Source organism: Accipiter gentilis, chromosome Z (assembly GCF_929443795.1).
Source record: "Accipiter gentilis chromosome Z, bAccGen1.1, whole genome shotgun sequence".
Classification (NCBI taxonomy): domain Eukaryota; kingdom Metazoa; phylum Chordata; class Aves; order Accipitriformes; family Accipitridae; genus Astur; species Astur gentilis.
Window position 1 is genome coordinate 67,287,798 of NC_064919.1, and position 23,608 is coordinate 67,311,405.

General features: G+C 42.3%; 1 protein-coding gene across 6 annotated transcripts in view; it reads left to right on the forward strand.

Moving 5' to 3' along the window:
* The window catches only part of PDE4D (phosphodiesterase 4D), a 375,269-nt gene that overhangs the window by 315,266 nt on the left and 36,395 nt on the right, over nucleotides 1-23,608 (forward strand). For 4 of the 6 annotated variants that reach the window (XM_049795354.1, XM_049795357.1, XM_049795356.1 and 1 more), the window contains one exon: nucleotides 5,663-5,775. In XM_049795354.1, coding sequence (XP_049651311.1) covers nucleotides 5,663-5,775 — 113 coding nt within the window. Of the gene's footprint in view, nucleotides 1-2,796; nucleotides 3,135-5,426; nucleotides 5,564-5,662; nucleotides 5,776-23,608 lie in introns of those variants that run through there. The other 2 variants (XM_049795361.1, XM_049795360.1) reach the window with 2 other exon arrangements.

Genomic DNA, 23,608 nt, shown 5'->3' on the forward strand with positions numbered 1-23,608 from the left:
TAGTCAAAGGGGAAGGGAGCACTGGGTAGGGATGTGTGGTAACAAAAGAACACTCATTTGGCCATGTTGGATATTTGATAAGAGCAAAGAGTGGATTTAAATATTCACACTGCAAACATTTTGATGTGCTCTGTCACTAAAGCAGTAAATTATTTTAAATACGCTATATGTACTAAATGTGTGTTTCCCTGCTTGTCTTCAATGAAGGGTACTTTTCTGATAGTCTGCTGTACTACTCTGGCATCACAAGACTGTTTCTGAGGACGAATTTGGAAATACTTAATACAGAAACACTTCTAGACTCTAGAACAAATTATATTAGTATGAGTAACTCCGTTCCAAAGCTTTTTCCGAGAAGTAGACAAAATGTTTAACAGAAAAAAACAGAGGAAGCCTGCACAAGTAACATCCCCATCCCCACGCAGTGAAACTGAACTACATAGTAAGAGCCTAATGATAGAGTTCTTCTCTTATAAATAGAGTCAAAAGTGCCTTATTTACCCTGAACTAACTATAATAGGCCTGTTCCAAGAGCCCAGTAACTTCTTTGTAGATACCTGCAGCCTTCCTGTTACCTGATTTTGTAAGAATATAAACACATGTTGTTCATCCCTTTGCCTTGAAATACAGTCTTAGGCTATAGAGAGATTGTTATATGATTTATGTGGATTTCTCTGAGACCATGAAGCAAATACAAAATGTTGGGGAAAAAACCACCACCTTTTTTCCTAGATCCTCGTTTAATGTGTGTTTTGTCTGTGTATCTCTTTATGTGGTCCTTTTTTATAAGTGTAGTCAAGCATTTTGACAAGTTGTGCGTAACTGGACATTATCATTTTGCTCCTACTATTTCCTGGAGGTTACTACATTCTCTGCTCAAGGAGATAAGGCAGTTTCCGTAGCCTAAGACTGGTGCTACTGGCATTGCATAAAGCAGCACATTGGGGGAGTCCTGCAGATCATCACATCCTGAAAGAAGACTAGTCCTGGTCATATTGACACAATCCATCTGCATAAGGCTACTAACTGGTACTAAACAGTACAAAGGATTTTTCTTCACTAGAGTGGAAACTTGGAGAGATTCCTGGCATGGAAGAAAGTGAGTGTTCAGAGTCACACCATCAAAACAGTTTCTAAGAAATCTGCTGCAGCTGGGTTGTCTTCCCAGATGCTCATTCCAAAATCTGATCAAGCGTATTTTTTTATTTTTTTTACTTGGGATTTTGGAGGGATGTCTGCAAATTTCTAGATGTTAAACAAAAATATCTTTCATAATTACATTTTATCAACAGCAAGACAGATGAACGCTCCACAAAGATAGCCTTTTAAGTGACAATATTTACGATTTTCTCAGTAAAACCTAAAAACAAATTATTTTTTTTTCAGTTGTAAAATGGGTGACTAAGAAAATGGATGCTATTTCTACACTCAATCAATTTTAGGCTATGTTTAATTGAAGGTACCAACATTGACCAAAATGTCAGTCACTTCAATATAGAGGCCATCAGTTAAGGCTGGAAGTACAAACATCCTCATTTACAGAAAAATTCGTAGTTTGAATCACAGAGGATTTTTTTTCTAAATGCTGTAGTAGTTAAGAGAAACTGAAACTCTTAGCCCAGCAATTCTGTTGCTCCAAACTTCAAGCTTATACTAGGCAGAAGAGCAAAAAGACATTCACAAAATTCAGGGATGATGTTCAGGGTCTGAGTCTTACAGCAGATCTTCAGCTCGTCTTCATTTAGAGTAGCCTGGAGGTTTCCAGAGCTTCCTCCAGCTGCCTGCACCCCCAAAAGACAATACACATGCTAAGCCTGTCTGGATCATGCCAATGTTTGGCGGTGACCTTTTCTTGCCACCAAGACACTCCAATTTTAAGGCAGCACAGTCCTCAAAGGCCTTGGCTGTGCTCTTGCTGAATGCTAGTAGAAAAGTCTACTATTTATTTTTGTACTCTGGGAATAGTAGGGCAGCATATATGAAAATCATGATGAACTGATAAGTAGAGTGGACACTATTCCTAATTATTGCCATGCAGTAATTTTCCTCTCTGAAAATTTTGAACAGAAGTTGTTCCTGAATAAGGGTGTGAATGCAAGTATAGCTCTCTCTGGTGGTGTGTTAGGAGCTGTGCTAAGAATCAAGTCTTTTATAATAAAGCACACAGTATAGCACCCATTTTTTAAAAAAACAGGTGTGCAGTGCCAAATTATTATGGCTGAGCTTTTTCTTTCTGCTAGCCTTTCGTTTGTTTTTTCTATGCACCATACTGAAAGCTGTATGTGGTGGAATTGTAGTGATACTGTAAAGAGTACATTTGCTGTCACTTTCTTTTTTCTAAAAGCGTATATCAAATAACAGGTAAATTGTTAAAGCAACTGATGTTAAACTGTATTTCTCTCCTTATTAAAGCCTAATGAGTTATAAAAAGAACCTCTGAAATTTCAAAACCCCTCTCATTTACAGAAGTTAATCTGGTTTTGGACTTCATCATCGGCGGGGGGGGGGGGGGGGGGGGGCGGGGGGGAGGAAGGGGGGGTAGGGGGGAGCTTGATCATGTGCCTATACCAAAAAAACTGGTAAGTAGATCAGTCCTGGCTGGGAATAATTACAGGGTGCTACCTTATAGGTAATGCAGAGGTCAGAAACAATGTTGTGAGACTGTTAAAGCTCTGTGGTTGCTAATTATTTTTTTTATTCTTAGCTTAGTGGTGACAGGGTGTTACACTTGAAAAGCTGTTAACCTCGACATTTTCCACCACATTGTATAACAACAAAAGTGTGGGCCAAATTTAGAGCTTCAGTACTGTTTAGAAAAAAGCTTTCCTATGGTTGTTCTGCCCTTCAGAACTGCGGGAACAAAGCGGGCGTGCTTGTTTGATGGGTACTTTGTCACCAGTTAGGAACCCTTTTATTTCCATTTAAGCTATCAGGGCTAGCCTGACCGCTCTGCAATCATCTGAGAACTGGCAGGAGGTGCTGAGTCCAGTAAGTCTTTAGCCTAGCATTGGCCATCAGAAGTTTACTTAGTCCGAGCGGTGAGTCGGGTCCCCACAGCAGCCACAGACACTTGAAGTGTGGGAGACAGAAACGGCAGCTCCTGAGAAACATCCTAAGGGCGATGAGACTTCCTTGTGAGTGATAATTCTGGTTTCTAATGTGCTTTGAGATATATTGGGAAGGTAGATAGTAGATAAAGATTCCTGAATGTAAGGTGCTGTTGGTAATATATATTATTGCTACATGGATAATAAGAAAAATAAGCTTTAAAATTACAAACTGAGCGTTTTATTACTTTCACCTAAATAACGGTATTCCTCAGTTTATTTTGTTGTTTTCATACTTCTCGGAAAAACCTTACCCTCTTACTCGCTTAAGTATTAGAAGGGATGATGTTTACTTGTGAAGAAAAACTCAAGTTTCCCAATATCTGATTTTCAAGAAAGGCTGAAGGGCAGGCTGAAGGGTAGCAACAAAGTAACATCATACAGATGCATTTTACATCACTTCATTATGCATTTTATCCTCGATGAAATCACTGTATAAGGTCATCAGATAACTATGCATACGTTAACCGCATCTCTGCTTTATCAAAAGCATTTAATGCAGTACACTTACAAACATACTGTAAACACATTTATTTCTATTTCCAGTACTGATCTTGATGGAATATACAGTGTGAGGTCAGTAAAGCAGTCATGTTCAAGAACTAGTGAGCTGTGATCTCTGCTGTGTTGCAAAATGTCACAAGATTCTCTTTTGATGGATAAACAGGCTGGAAAATCCTGACTTTATTTGCCAGGGGAGTTCTTTTGGATCAGATAGCATTTATAGTAAGTATGACACGTCTGAAAGACAGCGTTTACCATTCAATGGGGATGTTTTTTGTTGACTATCGGTTGGTGTTGTGTTTGCTGAAGTGGCAGGTTAATCATGATACAGGCAGGCACTGCAAAATTTTCTTCAAATGGTTCTGCCAATTAATCTCAGTCCAAACTTCTTCTTGCACTGCTTTTTTCCAGAGGTGAATGGACATTATTCAAAATCGTGGAGTGTTTTTGCAATAGCCACAAGTATGCAAAGTTTAACAGCTGCGAAGGAACCTGAAGTTTTTGAGCATGTGCTCTGAAATGTAAAAAGTTACAAACCTAGTATCCTAGATGTTGAACAGTAATGCACTGAGCTATTTGGCAGTGTTGGGGTGTTACATTTGAAAAGGAGCTTTAGTTAATTTGTTTGCCTGATTTTTTGCTTGTCTGACATTTTGAAAATAAGGTTAATTTGATGTGAAACAAGTTAAGGGAGATGTTTTAGATGGCACTAACAAGCCCACTGAACAAACATTTCTCTACCTTGGAGTTATGTTTGCACATAGCTGATCCAGAAGCATCCATGCCAGGAGTTTCAAAGCTTGGTGTTTCGAATACACAGCTTGCAAGACAGCATGCCTGGGCTAAAACTATGTTTTCAGTGTGGTGAAGCATCCTCCCCTTCTGATCTACATCAGAAAAAAAAAAAATAAAAAAAATTAGCCAGGCTTTGTAGGTAAGGCTCACACCCTAGACATGGGATTATTTTTCTGAAGTTATTTGCATACCAACTGATCTCCAGACGTTGGGAGGGTTATTGAAGAAGGGCATGTCTTCCACTCTGTAAGTTAAACTTCTGCAAGTTTTAGGACAGTTAGCTCCAATGTGACATATAGCAATTTTGGTGAAGCCATGACTTTCCATGCTGTTATTGAGTCCATTTCCCACATTGTGTTGCTGTGTGCTGTTCCAAAACTTTCATCAGCCCTTTTTTTGGTTGCTTGCTGGCTTGCTTACTTACTTACTTCCACTTCAACACACACACACACACACACACACACATACACACACACGCAGTTACTTGAACACTCCAACTTTAACAGCCGGTGCTTCAGCTGGTCATCGTTATCCCGAGTACTTACACGTGTTTTTACGTCTTCCCCACGCTTTATATAAACATTAGCCAAGCCATTCTCATGGCACCCCAGTGGGTAAGTAAGAAAGCACAGGGACGACGGCTCAGCGCCACCGGGGGGTGCAGGCGGCGCGGTGGGCTCCCCGCCCCGCGGCGGCTCCCGGCGGGATGCGTGTGAGAGAGAGAGTGGGAGCGTGTGTGAGAGAGAGAGAGAGAGAAACCGCCGGGGGCGGGAGGGGGGGTGGCGGGTCCCCTCCGGCAGCCCTGCCGCCGGCGAAGCTGCGAAAACAGGAAGCGCGGTGGCCGCAGCCGGCGGCCGCGCTGATTCATCCCCCCTGTGCCGCCCCGCCGACGGCAGGCTCGGCCTCCCGCCGCCGCGGGGCCGCTGCGCGCCCGCGGAGCTCCCTGCTGCCCGCGAAGGGGCGGCGCCGCGGTCCCGGCCGCGGCCCCGGCCCCGGCCCCGGGGCGGGCAGGCGAGGCGAGGCGAGTCAGGCGGCGAGCCCGGCCGGCGGGAAGTTTTTGCCGCCGCCGCTCGCCGACCCCGTGGCTCCGACGAGGAGCGCGGGAAGAGCCGCGCCGCCCGCTGCCCGGGCTGGCAACATGAGGGAGCAGCACTCATGTGCGGGCACCGGGCAGCGGAGGATGGACCCGCTGGAGCTCCCCGCTAGCCCTGCGAAACGCTTGCGAACTAAGTACGCCTTTCCCTATCTCTTCGCAGAGGAGGCCTACCAAAAGCTGGCCAGTGAGACCCTGGAGGAACTGGACTGGTGCCTGGACCAGCTGGAGACCCTGCAGACCAGGCACTCCGTCAGCGAAATGGCCTCGAACAAGGTAGGAGCCCGGCGCCCCGGCCCTTCCCACCGCGTGGGACGGGCGCGGGGGTCGCCTCAGCCCGAGCGGGGGGAGGGGGGGCAGGAGGGGCGGAGGGGGGCGGCGCGGCCGCCGCTGCAGCCCGGGGGGAGGTCGCGCTTTGCGGCGCGGCTGGGCTCCCCCGGCCCCGCGCCCCAGTGTCGGGCGGAGGGGGGTCCGGTCCGCCGGCTGGGACCGTCCCGGGCTGAGAAAGTTGCCGCCCGCGGTAGCAGCCCGCTGGGGTGCGGGGGAGGCGGCTGTTGGGGTCCCTACCCCGTTTTCTGAAACTCCAGGACAGGTTGTGGAAGTGATGCGGGGCTCGGAGCGCTGCGCAGTTTCCCGATGTGTGTGTCAACGTAAGAAAGTTTTGGCTGCTGGCGATAATCCCTTCAAGTTGCTCGCTCTTTTCACAGCACCGCGGTCTGGACTAGGGACCTGTCCTAGCAAATGGTGCGGAAGCTAGGAGGAAAAGGTGATAAAGGTAGTTCTTGATTACGGGGGAGCCGCGGGCTGAATTTTTGAATAAACGTACAAGTGTAAGTAGCCATGCTGACGGCTCTCGTAACACAGTTCATTGTGAAAGAACACGCTCAGAACCGAGGTGCCATCACAATACACTGTCACGGTAGACACCCAGATCCAGAGGTGTGCGTCTGAGACGGAATGCGCCCGCCCTTCCCTTCCTGGAGGTGGAGGATGCCCGTTGGCCAGGGACTGTGTGCCGGTATCTGCCGTGATCTGTGTATGTGCTTGTTTTGCAGTTTGAAGTGGAGTTTCCACATGCTCCATTCATAAGTACACTTTCTTTCGTGCTTTTGGTTTGCAAAGAGTATGTAGCTACACTGCTGGAATTAGTGTTTAAAGCCGAATTAGTAAGCCTGTTGTCTCGATTCAGAATTTATGTTTGTCGTCAACTGAGTGTTTGGGGAGCGACATGGACAATGAGAGAGGAGAAGAAAGTTTTACATAGGCTGGTTTTTGCCTCTCAGGTCTGCGAAAGCAGCTGATCGATATTTTGGCACCTTTTTTTAGTTGCAATTAGGATTCTTTAAAGTCAGACAATAATAAGTGTTTTTGACTCTGCTTATGCCTGCTTAAAAGTCTGCTGTCTTGCTTTGACAGCCCTTAACAAATACCTGCTGTTTCTTATTGACTGTTTTTAAGCCCATGTTCAACTCTGCCTGCATGTAAGAGGTAGGTGTTTGCACTCTTGTGCGGTTTAGTCCCTTAAAGTAATATCCCTAGTGCTTTTCTTCTCTTCAGAGAGTCTAGCAGGAATTAAATCTCTGTTTTAAGAGTTACCTGCCTGGCATTGCCCTATTCTGAGAACTGTGTTTTCAGTTTTTACTGCCGGTTGAAAGAGCTTATTACTCAGGGCATATTGTATATGTATTGGCAAGTCAAAGTCAAGAGTTTCGGGGTCTCTTCTAGCACTGTTAGCATCTAGGGACATTGTTTCAAAGGGAGTAAGATCAGACTGACATGTAGGGCCTGATCTTGCTAAGAAGTTTGAACACCTATTGCTTCCCTGACTTGTGATGTCTGTATAGCCACTCTTTCACAAGATCCTGGGCTTTCTTCAGGTATTTATTATGTATTACCTCCCTAAAACAGGTAGGATATGCAGTAAGTTCTATGAACAATGGGAGCAAGCTGGTTTTAGAATAAAATAAAACTAATTGCGAATCAAAGCATCTTAAGTTTTGCCAAGTATATTCAGATTCTTACCTAAAGGAAACCTGTTTCAAAATAAAATGTGGCAACTGCTTTGTGTCTTAAGTAAACACAAAGGTGGTACATCTGATACTATGTTTTGTTTGTATTTGTTTGAACTAGTTAAAGAATTGTTTGCCACAGATTACAGGATAAGCATTCTTCACACGTTTATTCAAATGAAAAGGAAAATGTGATTCAGAAAAAGGTTTTCATCTTCTTGTTTCAAGCATAGGATCATGCAGAGAAGGGATCGATATGTGGTAAACAGTAAGCCTAGTTGTCATAGTTAATTTTAAGGTCAGTAAGAATGGTGCCAAACTTTACATCAAGACTGAAATTTTTATACTACAGTAATGTATTGCCTCAGTCTGCTTGATCTGTCAAATGTGGTTATACGTGTCTAAAGCACTTTATCGCTACTTACTGTTTCATTTTGCAATGTTCAGGAAGAGCCTGGTATTGCTATATTGGGAAGGAATAGCTGCTGTTTGGTTTTGCAGGTCATACTCAACTCTTAAGGTAAACTTTTTCCCCCTTTTTTGGGAAATCTGTCCCCCTTGTATAGAAATCTGTAACATCTTTCAGTGTTGTTGGTGGGTTTTTGTTTGGTTATATTTTTTAAGAAAACTGATTTACTTTTTTTTAAAAGAAAATTTAAACAAATAAAAGTAGATGAGTGCTATTAACCATAATGTGAACAATCTTGAATATAAACCAGAAAGCCCATATAATAATGTGAGAAAATTGGTGCAGGAGGATTTTAATTTAAGGTGTGTAACAGTTTGTTCTACAGAATCATTTTATTCCTGATTATTAAAAATGTATGTGGCATTTATATGTCATCTCCTATTGTAATATAACTACAAACTGCGACATCTTGGTGAGGCATATAGATAAATTATACTATTTCAGTTTATAGAGAAACTGAAGTAGAGAAACTTTGCTGAAGGTTGACGACATAGACTTCAGTACAGCAATGAATATTCGAGAGTACCCAGTTCTCTATCCCCAGAACAAGTCCTCTCACCTGTAAGGTGAGAAAATAGGGAGAAGGATCACTGTTGGTACAGAACATGGCTTCTCACCGTGTTTCCCTCTTTCCCTTTCTCTGGGTTTCTTTTAAGAACTAGCCTGTAAAGTTGATTGTTGTGTGGGGTTTTTTCCCAGACTCTCAGCTATTTTTCCCTTATTTTCCCCCTCTTTTTTTGTATGTTAAAAGCATTTTCATCAGTATTCGTTTTCGCTATTTATGTGAACATGTGTGAGAAGTAAGTGGGGAACATAAGAATTGAGCTCTGCACAAGGTAAGAGCTTTTGCCCATCATGCAAAGGCTGCCATAGCAGAGGAAAAAATAATTCAGGGAGAAAACAGCGTTGTGTGTCCTGAATGCCTGAAGTAGGCCAGGGAGTGAGTCTTATCTCCAATCCCCCTCTTCGCAGAGTTGGCAGTCTGAACTGTCAATTGCGTCTGTGTGGAATCCCCTTAAAGTTGGTAATGCCTGTGTAGGACTTGTGTTAGCATATCCCAGTCCAAGGGTACTTACTTTGTTTAGATGCCCCTCGTGCTCAATTAGCAGTGGTCGGTGACGTGCCAGCTCACAGCTTTGCGTGACTGAAAGTGGGATGACGCAGATAGAGGAAAAGAGCTGCCTTCTCCCTGCTTAAAATTGCCTGAAGCAGTAGGCACAGGGTGCTCTCCACAATCTCCGGATGAGCCCCAGCATGTTTGGGCAGTAAGCATAACCCCAAAAACTTGGAAAACGTGCTCTGGGTCAGCACTGTAGGAAGCCAGCCATGATGCTTGGCTGCCGAAGTTCTGCCAGGATGACTGTAATATCCAGACGATGTCCCTTTTCCCAGCCATCCCTGTGATAAACAGACTTCCAAGTGCCTGAAGGCATTGCACATGAAGTAACTGATGGAGAGATCTGTGATGCACCCATAGGTGTAGTTCGTAAATAAATCTGATTTTGGAAGGACATAGTATTTAAAGGTATTGTCAGTTGTCATTATGTTGTTATGAATCTTGCAGTACTTGGTGTTTTCTTAAATTAACAGCTTCTGGAATTGGGTACTAACAAGAGAATCCCAGCTTCTTTTTAAAAGCACAGGAAGTTTGTCATACTCGTACTCCTCTAGAAACCCTGTAAAGTCTTAAAAGGCTCCAAAACTAGAAAACAAGTAAGAAGCACCTTAAATGTAGAAAATCAGCTGAAAAGTCTTTCATTTTTGGAGACCTATTTCTGATTTTCTATACTGTGTACTGTTAATGTTGGCTGACGTCAGTGGACTGTGGCTCTATCGTTGTGTTTTTCTGAGTGATGCTTACTTGAACAGAAATAAATTCATTTTAGGAAATAGTTTGCTGATTTGGGTCACTAAAGATAGGATCCCAAGGCATAATTAGCTATATCTGTTTAACTGTTCTGATTTCCAGAGATGCTAACCCATATCAGTTTCTGCTAAACTGAATTGTGAGTAATATCTGTTGAAAAACAGTTTTTACATGGGTACTAGCTTGCTGACTGTGATTTCTAACTTCAGAAACAGGTACACTTTGATCCTTTTGTATAATCAAATGATCTTTTTAAAATTTCCAGGTTGCACAATGATTTTTTTAAAAAAATTTTTTAAATTTGCTCTTTTTTAATAATTCGCCTTTTTTTTTTCTGCCAAACAAGATTGAAGCAATAATTAATAGATTTTAAGTTCTCTGGGAGAGGAAGTATCTTCTTCCAGTATGTGGTTTGGCAGTACCTAGTTTAAGTCCCTGATTCTGGATCTGAGAGTTTTTCTGTGACAGACAACGAATAAATGAAGAATGCCAATAACAAAGATGTAGCAACCACTTTCTGCTAGACAGCATTAATTGTAAATTAGTCAAAAGTGGAGGAATACTTATAATGAAACTGATATGCAAAAGTGTATTTTCACTTCTGTAATCATAATTTTGCAAACATCTCTAGTATGTCGCTTCTGTGTGCCTTGAGTATCTGAATTTAGACATCGAAAAAGTTTCAATTCATGTTGCTTTTGTTTCAGTTTTAAGTGTACTGCAGATGACAGCATTTTTGCAGGATTTGCTGATAAATGGTAATGACAAGAGAAAAGGCTGTTTGGGTGTTTCTTTCTCACTTAGGTGAATGCCTTTTCTCCAGGAAGCTTTTTTAGGTATCAAAGCTAGTAAGACTTAGGTTTTGTTTAGTTTGAGCATGTTAACTGTGAAACTACTTTTTAAGTATAAACTATCTTGTCCACCTTGTATACCAGTATGTGTAAATGCTCACAGATTAGAGCAGAAGTCTATATACAGACAGTAACTAGTGCTAGTTACTGTTAAAAAAAATGTTTTGAGATTTTTGAGTGCTTTGAAGATGCCCAGAGCATCAGTGTTACCACCAACCAGTGAACTTCCAAAGAGTATACTAATGTAACACTTGGTACAAATGTTAGTGGGATTTTGGGTTGTTTATGGTCCTGTACTTGCCATCCACTATGTATGCTCAAACAATAATCTTAGCGATACTTTATTTTAAAAAATTACCTACCTGTAAACATTTAATGTAAGCTAAAATTACACTTGAAGGAAACAAAGAAAACTTGAAATCTGTTCAGTTGCTTTTTTTGTTTGACATTCCCTCCTGAAGTCCACTGCCAATTTGAGTTGTTTTATAATCACATTTTCCTGCTGCTGAAAAGTATTTTTCCTTTTCTCTTTTATAGTGCTAATAGGCTCACACAGGCAACGGGGAGCTGACTAACGTAATATTCAGGGAAAGAGTGAGGCTAAACTAATTGCTTAGTTCAAATAATGGACCATGTATAAATTCCCTAACTTGCTTCAAACAGAACAGGCTTTCCCAGGAGCAGGGGAGAGCCCCGCTGCCTGAATTCCTGTGTGACCCTCGCTGGGGCAAGAGGAGCAGGGGCCAGAAGGTGCCTCCAGCCTCTTGGCAGCTCTTCACAGGCACCGGCCACTGGATGGAGAAGCAGCATCATGTTCCCACAGGCTGACAGCAGTTCTCTGGGTTTCCCCATGCCCAGAGTATGTGGAGTTGACGACAGGCTCCAACTCCTGATTTAGTCCATTCATCTGTTTTGTCTTACTGTGTGGAAAAGCTTAAGTGCTATGGTGGTCAGTAATTTTGTGGGAGCCTAGATGGACCGAGTCTAGAACTAGCAAACATGGCTCATGCCACTGGCTCAGTCTTTTATTAACAAACAGGCTAGTTTTTAGCGTTGTCTTTCTTGCACTCTTGCCGCCAACTTTGGGGACAGGTTCATTGCATGGTTAGGAGCTTGTCTTCAGAAATTACATTTCATATGTAAGAGCATAATTTTTTTGCGATACTTTTTCCAAATATGGAAGCTCAGCCAGAGTAAGATTGTATCCTCTGCTGTCATAGCCACTGATTAGAGTGACCTGTTTTCAATTAAGGGACAGGATAATGTTGTCATATCAATTTAAGTGGATTTAAACATCAGTCATTCTCTTGGGTTTCAGCTATTGCACATGAAAAATATGTGCTGGAAACATAACAGTAGAAATTTTTTGTTGTCATGACTAAATTGTTGCAGAGCAGGCAGCATCTCTGCTTTGCTTCTCAGATTTAAAGAGCTTTGATATCCAGATGAAAAACTTGATGGGGTTTGTGTGACAGTCCTCTTGCATAATGTCTGGCAATGCCATCGCACTTAGCTGGCTGACATGATAGTTTAATTGGTTCTTACGTTCTCAGGTCTTTCTAGGAAAATCCAAGGATTTGGTAAGCTCTTTAGAGTGCTGCTTCTTGGGAAGATTACAATTAAGGGGCTGCTGTTAGCAAGAGAAAGCTTGTTGAGTACAGCATCAGGAAATTTTTTATTCATCAAGGACTTTAGTTTGTACAGTGGCTGAGTAAAGGGATGCTGATACAGTGGTGAGCCTGAATTTGAATTAATGCATATTTTTGCAGGTTCCTCGGTTATAGTGTACTTTTTAACAAGAGAAAAAGATTTTAAGACCTCTGGGCTGGAGTGCAGTTCCCTGTGCCCAGCCTTACTTTCTCCCATGTAAGACTACTCGTGCTTCTGGAGAACAGCAGACTTGCCCTTGGCTAAGTGATGAGTGAGGTGTGTATATATATATATAAAACAAAGAGCACTTTGCTGGCTGTATTGTGCAAGGATATGCTGCAGCAAGATAACGGGTGAAACTTGCTCTTGTGCAGATGGCTTGCACCAACCTCTCTTTATCATTTATAAAGACTTTCATCTTCTCAGAAAGAAGTGGATGGAGTAGTGGCACTAGTTTGGCAGTGGTTGAATCTTCTCTGTGCAAACGTGTGCTGCTTCCATAGGGGCTGTCAGGTTGCTGCCAAATGAGAAAAATCATGAAACACCCTATTCTTCTGTGAGGATAGTAAGTGTGGGCTTTGGTGGTATGATAGAGCTGTAGGTCTGTTGCTGAGAAAGAAGCAAACCTGGTGGGTGAGGCTCAAGGTGTCCAAGTTGTGAGCAGCCCCTTCTCCTTGTGTGGGTACATGATGGCAAACATTTGCTTCCCTGGGCCATGATGAGCAGGCATTTGTGATTTGGAAACATCTTAATTGGATGGCAGGGTGACCCCCTTCCGCTGTTTGTCAGGGCTCTTCTCAAACATAAGTACACCACACAGGCTATCCCATTCTGCACCAGCAAAAAGGAGCGTAGAGTTGACCCATAACGGTTGATTCAAAGAACACTGGCATTTCAAGGCTCCAAAACAAATTACGATCCCTTCATCTCACAGATTCAGTCTGTACTTTAAATTTTAGAAAAAAACCTAATGGATTTCTGCGTGTCACATTCACTGCTTCTTAAAGTCCTGGATGTGAGAGCTACGTAAGAGGAATGATGCCTCTGTGAGGGTTGCTATGATTTAACACTTTTCAGCTTTTCACCTGCTTCTAGGATTGCATAGCTTTCCAGTCACTAATAACTTGATAGTTTTTTCCATGAATACGAGCAAATGGTCCATACCAGCACACAAACAGCCCTTTTTGTAGCCTCTTTAATTATAGGAAATGCCACAGTATGAAAGATTCTTTCCTTTTAGCGTAATGGCACAGAATAATATAGACAAAATGCTACGGACTAAATTACTAGGACTTGATGTGGGAAAATAACTTTACTTTCAACCGCCATAATAGAGGATTTGAAAATTATGATGTTTTTTCAGCAGTTGAATTATTTCAAGTTAAAGTGCAAACGTCGAAGTGCCTTTTCATGACATTTATAAAAAATTCTGGTTTTTTTCAAAGGTGTTACTTGGAACTGTAGTAGGAAAGGTTTTGCCATGGATATGAGTACTTCGTAACCTCTCGCTTAATAATAAAGGTGGAATTCACGGCTACTGAAAGGCATGATAAGTATCTAAATACTTGTGGCTCCTTGTGACGGTATCTAGACCCAAGAACTCCTGTGTTGTATTCATAGTAGTGTGCCGCTGTGGTCAAGGTTAGACTGTAAGATATGAAGCATTTCGGAGAGCAGTGGCTGGGGGTTTTTTTGGTGTGTTTGTTTTGTTTTTTTAATAGATTTTGTATTTTCACTAAGAGGGAGCCTCTGCTGTTATATAAAGTTTTGCTACAATGAATGTGGTGGTTGCCGAAATGTCAGTTCAGCCTCTGCCTCATAAAGAAACTGCACTAAGGAATTGTTCTGCTGTCTCAGTTACGTTAGTAGCAGTTTTGGTATTGTCTGCCAAAACTTTCCATGTTTAGGAAACTTAACACAGAGCTAAGTGTCTTATGGATGGATATTTCCTGTTCTGATTTATTATTATTTTTAAACAGAGCATATCTCAATAGAAGTAGAACCCAGTTCTAGTTAACTTGCAGCCAGTCCCCCTGTAGCTGCAAAACTGAATGTAGGCAAGCTAAGGCATGATGGAAAGTGATGCTATTCATCCTGCCTTGAAACCGTGGGCGCAGGGCAGTGGCCAGCACCTGCCTGTTGAGCTAGGGTTCACCTCTGAGCAGTTCAGCTGCAGCTTCCCTGTGGCTGCCCTGTTCGGTGCCTGGTGGCAGAGCTGTGCCGCGATGGGAACTGCTGCTTCGCCTGAATCTCCAGCCAAGGGAGACACTGCTGTGCTAGGGCAAGTTCTGCCTGTTGCCTGCTCTGGGTGTTGAAATGGAGCTGCACAGACAATAGTATCATCTCTAAATCACAAGCAGCGGAGAAACACTGAATCAAGCTGAGAAACACTGAATCAAGCTGATGTGCAAGGCCTGTTTACAAGATTGTTGACAAGTAAAACTTAAACAGCTTGCTACTTCTATTAATTAAGTTGTAACCCACTAATATGTGATGAGCTAATGAAACTGAGCTGACTGAATACTTCTGTTAAGATCCCTCAGCAAGACAATGTTGAACTAAACCTTCTGCTCATAATTGCTATGGGGAAGGCTGCTGGTTTATGCATTTCTGCTACTGGTTTTATTTAGGGAGGGAAAGTAAGAGGACAAAGGAAAGTTAAACCAGAAGCTGACCCTCCAGTTAAGTTTGATTCATTTTGACCTTTTTTTTTTTTATAGGTAAGAAATACCAGATTTGCAATTAATACACATAACATAGTTTTGCATAGTAGTAGTTCATCTTTCCTGGTCAAGGATAGTCTCTAATTTGTATAAATGTTTGGAAGCAGCTTATGGATCTATTTAAAACAGCCCAGAATATATAACACACAACATCAGTAGCTGAGTTAGCTTTTCACCTGTGAAACACCACAGATCTCAAAGGTCCCTTTTAATCTACTTGTGCTGCAAGTTATGTTTAAAAAAAAAAAAAAATTATCGCCTGCACTGTGCTACAGTTGTATACAGCGACATTCATGTCACTCCATTTACAGATCAGAAATATTTCTGTTTGACAGGTTGGGGATCTGAGGTGTAGTGGTTAAGATGTGTTTGTGGCGGTCCTAGTCTGGAAACATACTTCAGAGCATCTTGCTGCGGCTTTCACATGTTCAGCTGTGCAGTCCAGTTAGTGTCTGCATGACACAGCTTGGTGGCAGGACTCCCTGTGTTCCCTACTATATACATTTATATGTGAGTTAGGTTTTTCAGCTACAAAGATCATTAGCAGGTTTCCTGAATGTCAGAATGCAATCCGCTCTTATCAACACTAGATGTTAGCAAAATGTTAATGAGGCAGCAATTACTTTAATGTGCACTAGTTCAGGCTGGTTTTCAAGCTCCTCCATCATTCTCCCTCTCTAATTTAACGTGTGCTAATGGTAGCTTTGGCTTGCCTGTGCTCATAAGCACCATATACTAACCAGTGGCATTTTCTTTTTGCCTGAAGTTTGTCTTTTTGAAGAAATTTACAAGCAGGTTTTTCAGAGTTGTGTAAAGCAAAGTCAGTGTTCATCTTATTATGGAATAAAGAGCTGGACCTTACAGGAAATGTATGGTTAACTGCAGCCTCGTAACCATACTGCTATCAGTCATGTTCCCCAGATAGAGAAGGCCAGAAGTATTGTTTGATGGATACAATGATGTGTGGTTTTTAATTGAATTAGCTAACATGATTGAAAGAACCTGTTCAAGCAGGCGTTAACATATTTAAACCAGGCTATCTGATGTTCTTGTGGCCGAGATTGACTGTACAGCCTTAATGCAATAATTTTACCTAGAATTACAGACAACCTCACACTGCCAGCTGAGATACTAATGTTTTCATAAATTTGATTTTTGCGATTCAGAATGACCAGTTGTAACAGAAATGTCTTTTCTAATGGCCAAGAGCAAAATCACTAAAAATACTGATACTTCAATTACGATAAATTTTAAGAGGAGGAGCATCAAGTGGATAGGTCGAATTTTATCATGAAATACTCTTCTCTCGTTGTATATTGATAACGGTCAATAGATTCAGGAAGGCAGCACTGCACCAATTGGTACTGAAAAAGTTACTTTAAGTGCAGGGACTAGAAACAAAGGTGCCAAATATTTTTTTTCTTACTCTTTCTCAAGGTATCAATGTATATTACACACTGCAAAATGTAAACTGAAAGGTACCTCACCCTGAAGGTTCCTTATATGTATTTTGTAGTTTAAGCCCAGCCAGTAACAAAGCACCACAAAGCTGCTTGCTCGCTCCTCCCCCCACCCTGGGCCCTGCTAGGATGAGGAGAAAATATAAAGAAAAGCTCATGGGTGGAGGGAGGGAGGGATCACTCGCCAATTATGGTCATGAGCACAACACAGACTTAACTTGGGGAAAAACCAGAATCAATTTATTTTACTACCAGTCAACTCAAAACAAGGATAATGGGAAGTAAAACCAAATCTTAAAAACACCTTCCCCGCACCCCTCCCTCTTTCCTGGCTTAACTTCACTCCTGAATTCTCTCCCTCCTCCCCGCCAGCGGCGCAGGGGGACAGGGAATGGGGGTTGGGGTTGGTTCATCACACGTTGTCTCTGCCGCTCCTTCCTCCTCAGGGGGAGGACTCCTCACTCTTCCCCTGCTCCAGCGTGGGGTCCCTCCCATGGGAGAGAGTCCTCCATGAACTTCTCCAGCGTGAGTCCTTCCCACGGTCTGCAGTCCTTCAGTCACAGACTGCTCCAGCGCGGGCTTTCCCATGGAGTCACAGCCGTCCTGGGGGGCATCCCCCTGCTCCGGTCTGGGGTCCTCCCAGGCTGCAGGTGGGCATCTGCTCCCCCACTGCCCCCCATGGGCTGGGGGACACAGCCTGCCGCCTCACCACGGGCTGCAGGGGCATCCCCTCCTTCTGCACTGACTGCGGTTATCTGCAGAGGGGTTTCTCTCACATTCCAATCCCACTACTCACTGCAGGTTTCCCGTCTTAAATCTGTTCTCCCAGAGGTGCTACCATCGTCACTGATGGGCTCAGTCTTGGCCAGAGGCAGGTCCGACTTGGAGCCGGGGAAGCTTCTAGCAGCTTCTCACAGGGGCCACCCCTGCAGCCTCTCCTCTGCTACCAAAGCCCTACCACACAACCCCAAAACTATGTAGAAACAATGATTTTCGTAATACATCAGCTGCCTATTGTAGCTTCAGAGGGTGGTCTAAATGAAGAGTAATTTTTGCAAAGTGAGAATATGCTTCGTATGTACTCGTTGACACAAGGAAGCAGTAGTTAGCTTTCAGAGCTGATCTGAACAAAGAAAGGATAAACACCCAAGGTGACGTCTTGGCTGTGCTCTTTACCAGCACTTCTACAAAGGTCATCCTTGGGACACTGGAAAAGTAGTGCAGCTCCAGGAGGAAAGAATGGTAAGCAGAAGGCACAGTTCTTACAGTGTAAGAACAAAAGAAATAGCAAGATAGTGTTGTTTCATTAACAGAGCAAGAAAGAGTCTAAAGAGCAGGAACAACTGGAAAGTAGGCTGTCAAGTAGACTTCTGGACTTGAGGATCTTTGAGCATGTTTTAATGAAAAATGAGCAAGATGGACTAGAAAATAGACTTCTTATGTATCTGATCTTTTGAGCAGTTAACATATTTCCTGTGCTTGAAATTTGCCAAACTTTATTGGTGCTAAGTAATGACAAATACAAGGAACATGTGAATTTTTAATTTTTTTTAAGATTTGATAACTTTTTTTTTTTGAGAAAAAGGTTTTGCTTTGCTGTGTGCTTCTGCAAATGATTTTGAAGGATAACTGGGCTTTAAGCTTTGCTGCTGCTGCTGGGTTTGCAGGTGGTTGGTGTTCTCGAGTATGTCAGCAGCATCGTGAATCTTTGCCTGTCGTTGGTAAGCTTTATTGGTGCAAATGTGGCATTGGTGACTTCGTTTCCTGCTGTATGGTGGGTAAGCCCTGATACATTAGAAGTGACGCGTGGGTAGTGTGAGAGTTACCATGCCTTTGGATTTGCCCATGTTTTCCCTGTGCACAAAGGGACATCCCCTACAAGTACACATACAAGAAACAAAATGTGTTCAGTTTCGTAGCTGAAATGAATGAAATAAGCTATAAAATACTAGAATTTTATTTGAAAGTTAATGATGAGTGGGTTTGTAAAGATGTTTTTTACTGCACTCTTGTTATGTGAATTAAAATGCTCTCCTCTGATGCTCAATAGCAGCATCTCAGAACCAGGGGCACAGACAGGTACTTGAGACCTTGTGAATATTTATTTTGCTTTCTTAACATGTGGTTCCCTGGAATTACCCCTTCTTAGCCTTAACTCATTCACGTTCAGCTTTTGCTGCCACAGAAAACTAGAGCTAAAAGGACTTTTTCCACCAAATCCAGATGCGTTATTTGCATGCCGTGTAACGTGTCTCGAAGCAGCCCTTGTGTGCGGTGTTCCAGGGAGCATGCTCGGATTCCTCAGCATCTCTGTCCTCTGCTGCATGCTGATCACCTCGGCGGCAGCTGCCAGTTCCCACCGCTGGTGCTGCAAATGCATGCTGTGCTGTTGCAGGCATCATAATACGAAGCACCTAGGCCTGTTATAAACAAACAGGTCTGGAAAAAAGTGCAAGCCTGACGTATAGTGTGGCCATAGCAACAAGCAGAGATGAAGGTGCCATTTTGGAGTAAATGCAGGCTAGTGTGGCTCAACAAGAAGCTAGAAAGTATACTTGCTGGATTTGCAAAGCTGTTCTGTGTGTGCACGTGAGAGGTTTTCTGAAACACACAACTTGCAAGAAGACAGCTTACAAAACCCAAAAAATGAAATTAAGTATGTAAGGGTGTCTTTAAATGCAGTTATTTTTCACTTGCGATAGAAACGAGCTGGAAAATTTATAAGCACATTTACTCCTGAGAAATATTAGTGTGATGAATTATTTGACAAATCATAGAATATCTCTATGGATGCATGAACTTTAAAGCCCAGAGCTCAGATTCCTCAGTAAAATGACTGTATTTTTCTTGTACTATGAAGCATGGCCAAAGTTCTGTATGTCTGAATACTGGACCCAGGTAAGATCGTATTTTGTAATTTGATAATTAGTTGCTTTTTCCTCTTAGCATCAGTAAAAACTCGTATGTACATTTTCTAGCTGGGAGGGATCTTATGCAGCTCTTTCATTGTTGCTGAAAAGGTTTCAGAGGCTTTATTATAGGAGACCTCTTAAAGCTCACCACTGTGAAGGTGATGCAGTTAGTCGATATGTAGTTAGAGCTTGGCATTTCTAGCACAGCTTTCAGTACATTCCTGCTTACAGAACTTGATTTTTAAAATGAAATGACTGAATTTTAAATTCAAGAAGATAAAGTGCTTTGGAAGACTTTTACAGAAACAAATCTTGGCATGTGGTGGGCTGAAACTTAAGTAATGATTTTTCTTCAGTGGTTAGGAATCTACCTCTCTAATCTGATCTTTGTTTCACATAGCTGTGAAAGACAGGTTGGTTGTAGGAATGATATAACAATACAAAATAAAACTGTGCTGTTGGGATAAAGTAGAACTGCAGGAAGAAAAAGAATTTGATAACTCAGTTGTTTGAATTTTTTATCTTTCCAGGTAGGTACCTATTCCTGTGCTCACGTGTCTTTTAGATTTTATAGATGTGGTATAAATAAAAGCATGCCGATGTACCTAGGGGGTTTAGGTTTGTTCTTGCAATTATTATCAGAGCTTGAAAAATGTCCTGGTCATAGAAGACTAAAGCTGCCTGACTTACCTAAGTGGAGGGTGAGAGGACAGGTGCTGGTCTTAACATCTTGTTACACCCCATCATTTGAATAGAATGCCTAAGTATGAAACTGTGCCTTAATTGCTCTTGAGGGAGGGGTCATCTGGGGTTTGTTTTTGTTTTCTTTTTTTGGTTCCTTCTACAGTGTCTTGGCTGTTGTGAAATACCATGCTCTACACAAACCTATCTGTTCCCCAGTCTGCCTTTTCACCCCACGTCCTGCCTGGCAGCGATCCCTTGCCTTTGCTGATGCACGTAGCTTTGTTGAAGAGTGAGAGCTGAGCTGACCTGGGCTGCGGGGTGGCTTGCTCATGGGTTCATAGGTGGCAGCACTGGAAGTGATAAGATCCATTTCGACTTGTGCCTTTTGACTACCAGGGGACTTCAAGGAGTCTGTTTGCAGACTTGGACAAATAGCTCAGCTTTCCTTCATATAGTCCTTTTGCTCTTGGAAAATTTTCTAATCAAGACCTGGGACTTTTATGTATTTACACCATTATTTTAATATGAGGTGATTAATACAGCAGTACACTGAACAATAGACAAGGCAAATGTTTGCTCTAGTCAGGAAAAGTATATGTTGTGCTTACAGTGGACTGGGCGATATTGGGAATTCGCATCACCTAATGTGTGCTGAGAAAACAGTCTAAAACTCAGCAGCTTGTTTGGGTTTTGAAAGCTAGGAATATGCTAATTACACATGTAGCAGTAAATTAAGCAGTAATTAATAGACTAGGCTATTATTAGACTATCATTCTTAAGAAGTGAGTATGAAAATTAACTTCAATATTCACTGAAGTTATCAAATGTTATATCCTATCTTGGTTTTAATGGAATTTGCCTTGGACAAGACATGAACTCCCTAGTTAACTATACAGTCCTATAAGATGAACTACACCTGTTACACCCTTTCAGTCTTGTTTTCTGGTTTGGAGATTGATCAAAAGTATGGCATTGTGGGGGCTGGAAGGGTGGTATTGAAGCATCGCTTCCATTGCCTGGAGCATTTGAACCGTTTGTTCGGATTCAACTAGAACTTGATCTAATACCTGCTGAAACTAATGAGAGTCTTTAAATTTACTTCATCAGTCTGTGGATGGAGCCCGTACCCAGTTTTATTTAGCATTGTTATCACTTTGATAAAGAGTTGGTAGAATCGGTTGTTAAGCAGGGGCTTTGGAGGACTGGAGGAGGTTTAATTTGTGGCAGACTGTGAGCCTTTTTGACGTTTCTGTCCTTTTCATGGCAAAAATGGGCTTGAGCGTGTGTGTGAGCCCCCGCGTAAATGGATAGACTGATGTCTTTATGTATCTGTCGAGGTCTCTCCAGTGCTCCGTGCACTGCTCAGAGCTTTTCCAGATGCTCCAAACATTGTATGTAAATGTATAAATGGGCGAAAAGCAGCCAAATTTTTTCCCAGCTTTTTTTTTACTAATAAAAATGCAAGCCAAAGATGAAGATGACGCCATATCTATTTAGAGCTTAAATTGGTTTTGTTTCATTTTAAGATGTTTTTTCAAAACAGGGATGATTTTTATAGACACTTAAAAGTAAATATTTAAGAGGATTGAAATATGAAAATGCCCTGTTTCTTGATAAGATACCTAGTAATAATGAAAGGTTAATAGATAACCTTTTACCTGAATAATGTCTGTGTATTTTTTAGCCATTTTGCAAGTTCATCAGAGAATATACCCCAATCTAATAATGTACTTTTCTTTTGTTAGTAGAACCTAATCAATTTCCAGTGTGTGGTGTTATTTTTATGATTTTTAGCCTACCTTTGGTTTCAAATTTTGCATGAATGCCAGGATTTGTTAGTTTAGTGTTCAGGAAAGAAAATAAGCAATGGTGGGTTATCACTGATTAAACAGAAATCTTACATTTTAAATTAAATTATCTGTAATGCTCTTCTATGCTATATAAGTTCATAAGTGATGTAAATTATCAAAGCTAAAGCATAGTAATTCATTTGTTACTCATGTACATTTAAGCATTGTTAAATATAAAATATTTACGGATTATAAACCATGAATATAAGCAGTGTTTACGAAAGGTAACTACTGCATGGTGTTACAGTACATACTGGAAATTGCTAAGTACAAGCTGCATTTGAGCATTTTCAAAGGAAATACTGATTTGCCAGTAGAATTGTTTCCTTGTAAATACAAACTTGTTGGTGCTCTGTCAATTGCTCAGGAGCAACCCACAGTAACATTACTAAAGGGTGAGTACACTGATGTGGCAAGTAAACCTTGGTATTTATTTGTATATTCCATACTATTTATTCTTCTAGAAGAGTTAGCATTAAAATGTTTTCTGTGTGTCACGTCCCAGTTTCTCAGGATGACAACTCAGGTTCGTAATTCCCAGGTCAGGGTTAAGGTGAAATGACACCAGGGATCCTTTAACTCACAAAACTCAACTTTTATTCATTCACAACAAGAATTGGCATGAAAATACGTCAGTAAACTGCGTAATGTGTTCTAACCATTCGCTCACAACAAGAATTTGCATGAAAATACGTCGGTATACTGCGTAATGTGTTCTAACCATACATCACCAAACATATACTATAGGCCTTGGGGATCAGTTCAGGGAAGGAAATGAGGAGATCCCTCCCGTTGGGTCGGGAGGTTCAGAGCAGACCCCCTCACTTTCCAGACTCCTCCCTCCTCAGAGAGGAGCCCAGGGGCGGCTGGATCCACTCCTAGTCCCGGACTTGGTCAGCGGTTTATGTCTGAAGGGGCGAGGTGCGGGCATTAGGGGAAAAAAGAGACAAGAGAGAGAAAAGGGAAAGATTTCACCAGTCCTGTCTCCAGCGTTGGTCCAGTCAGCCGAGGAGTCCCGTTCTGGGGGGGCTTCCGTTTGTGTCCTTTTACCATCTCCACACCCCTCCTTCGGGCGGGCACTCAAACTCATTAGGCTCCTTAGGGGTCAGGCGCGGTTTGTGCTTTCAGAACCTTCGGGAAATGGGTGGGCGGGCTTGGGGATCATCTGGGGAGTCACTTCTCCCTCCCTGCAGCTATGACCAACCTTTGATGTCTGGACGTGTGTTATGGGCGGCCCCGCTTGGCCTATCCGAGGAGGGAGCTGTGCGCCCTCCGGCCCGCCCTGCCCGCCCTGTTGCTAATGTCTGTGTTGATCTGTCCTAATCGGCTTCTTTGCACCTCTGGTTCCAGGGTTTGTTGTTAGGCAGAGCTTGTCCTTCTGCAGAACTTACCCCACCATAGCATTTGAGACATGAACTCTCAGTCTCTCATACCACCCAGTGGCTCAAACATTTGACTGGACTGAGTTGTAGAGATCTTCCACAGTAGTAATCTTCAGATATTGGACAGGAGGAGAGAAAAGAGAAGTAGAGGAAAGCACACAAGTAGTCATACATCGCACAATTGCAAGGCCAAGCATTAAGAGCAAAAATCCACGTAACGAGTCCACTGTTAAGCTATTTTCCCCACCGTGA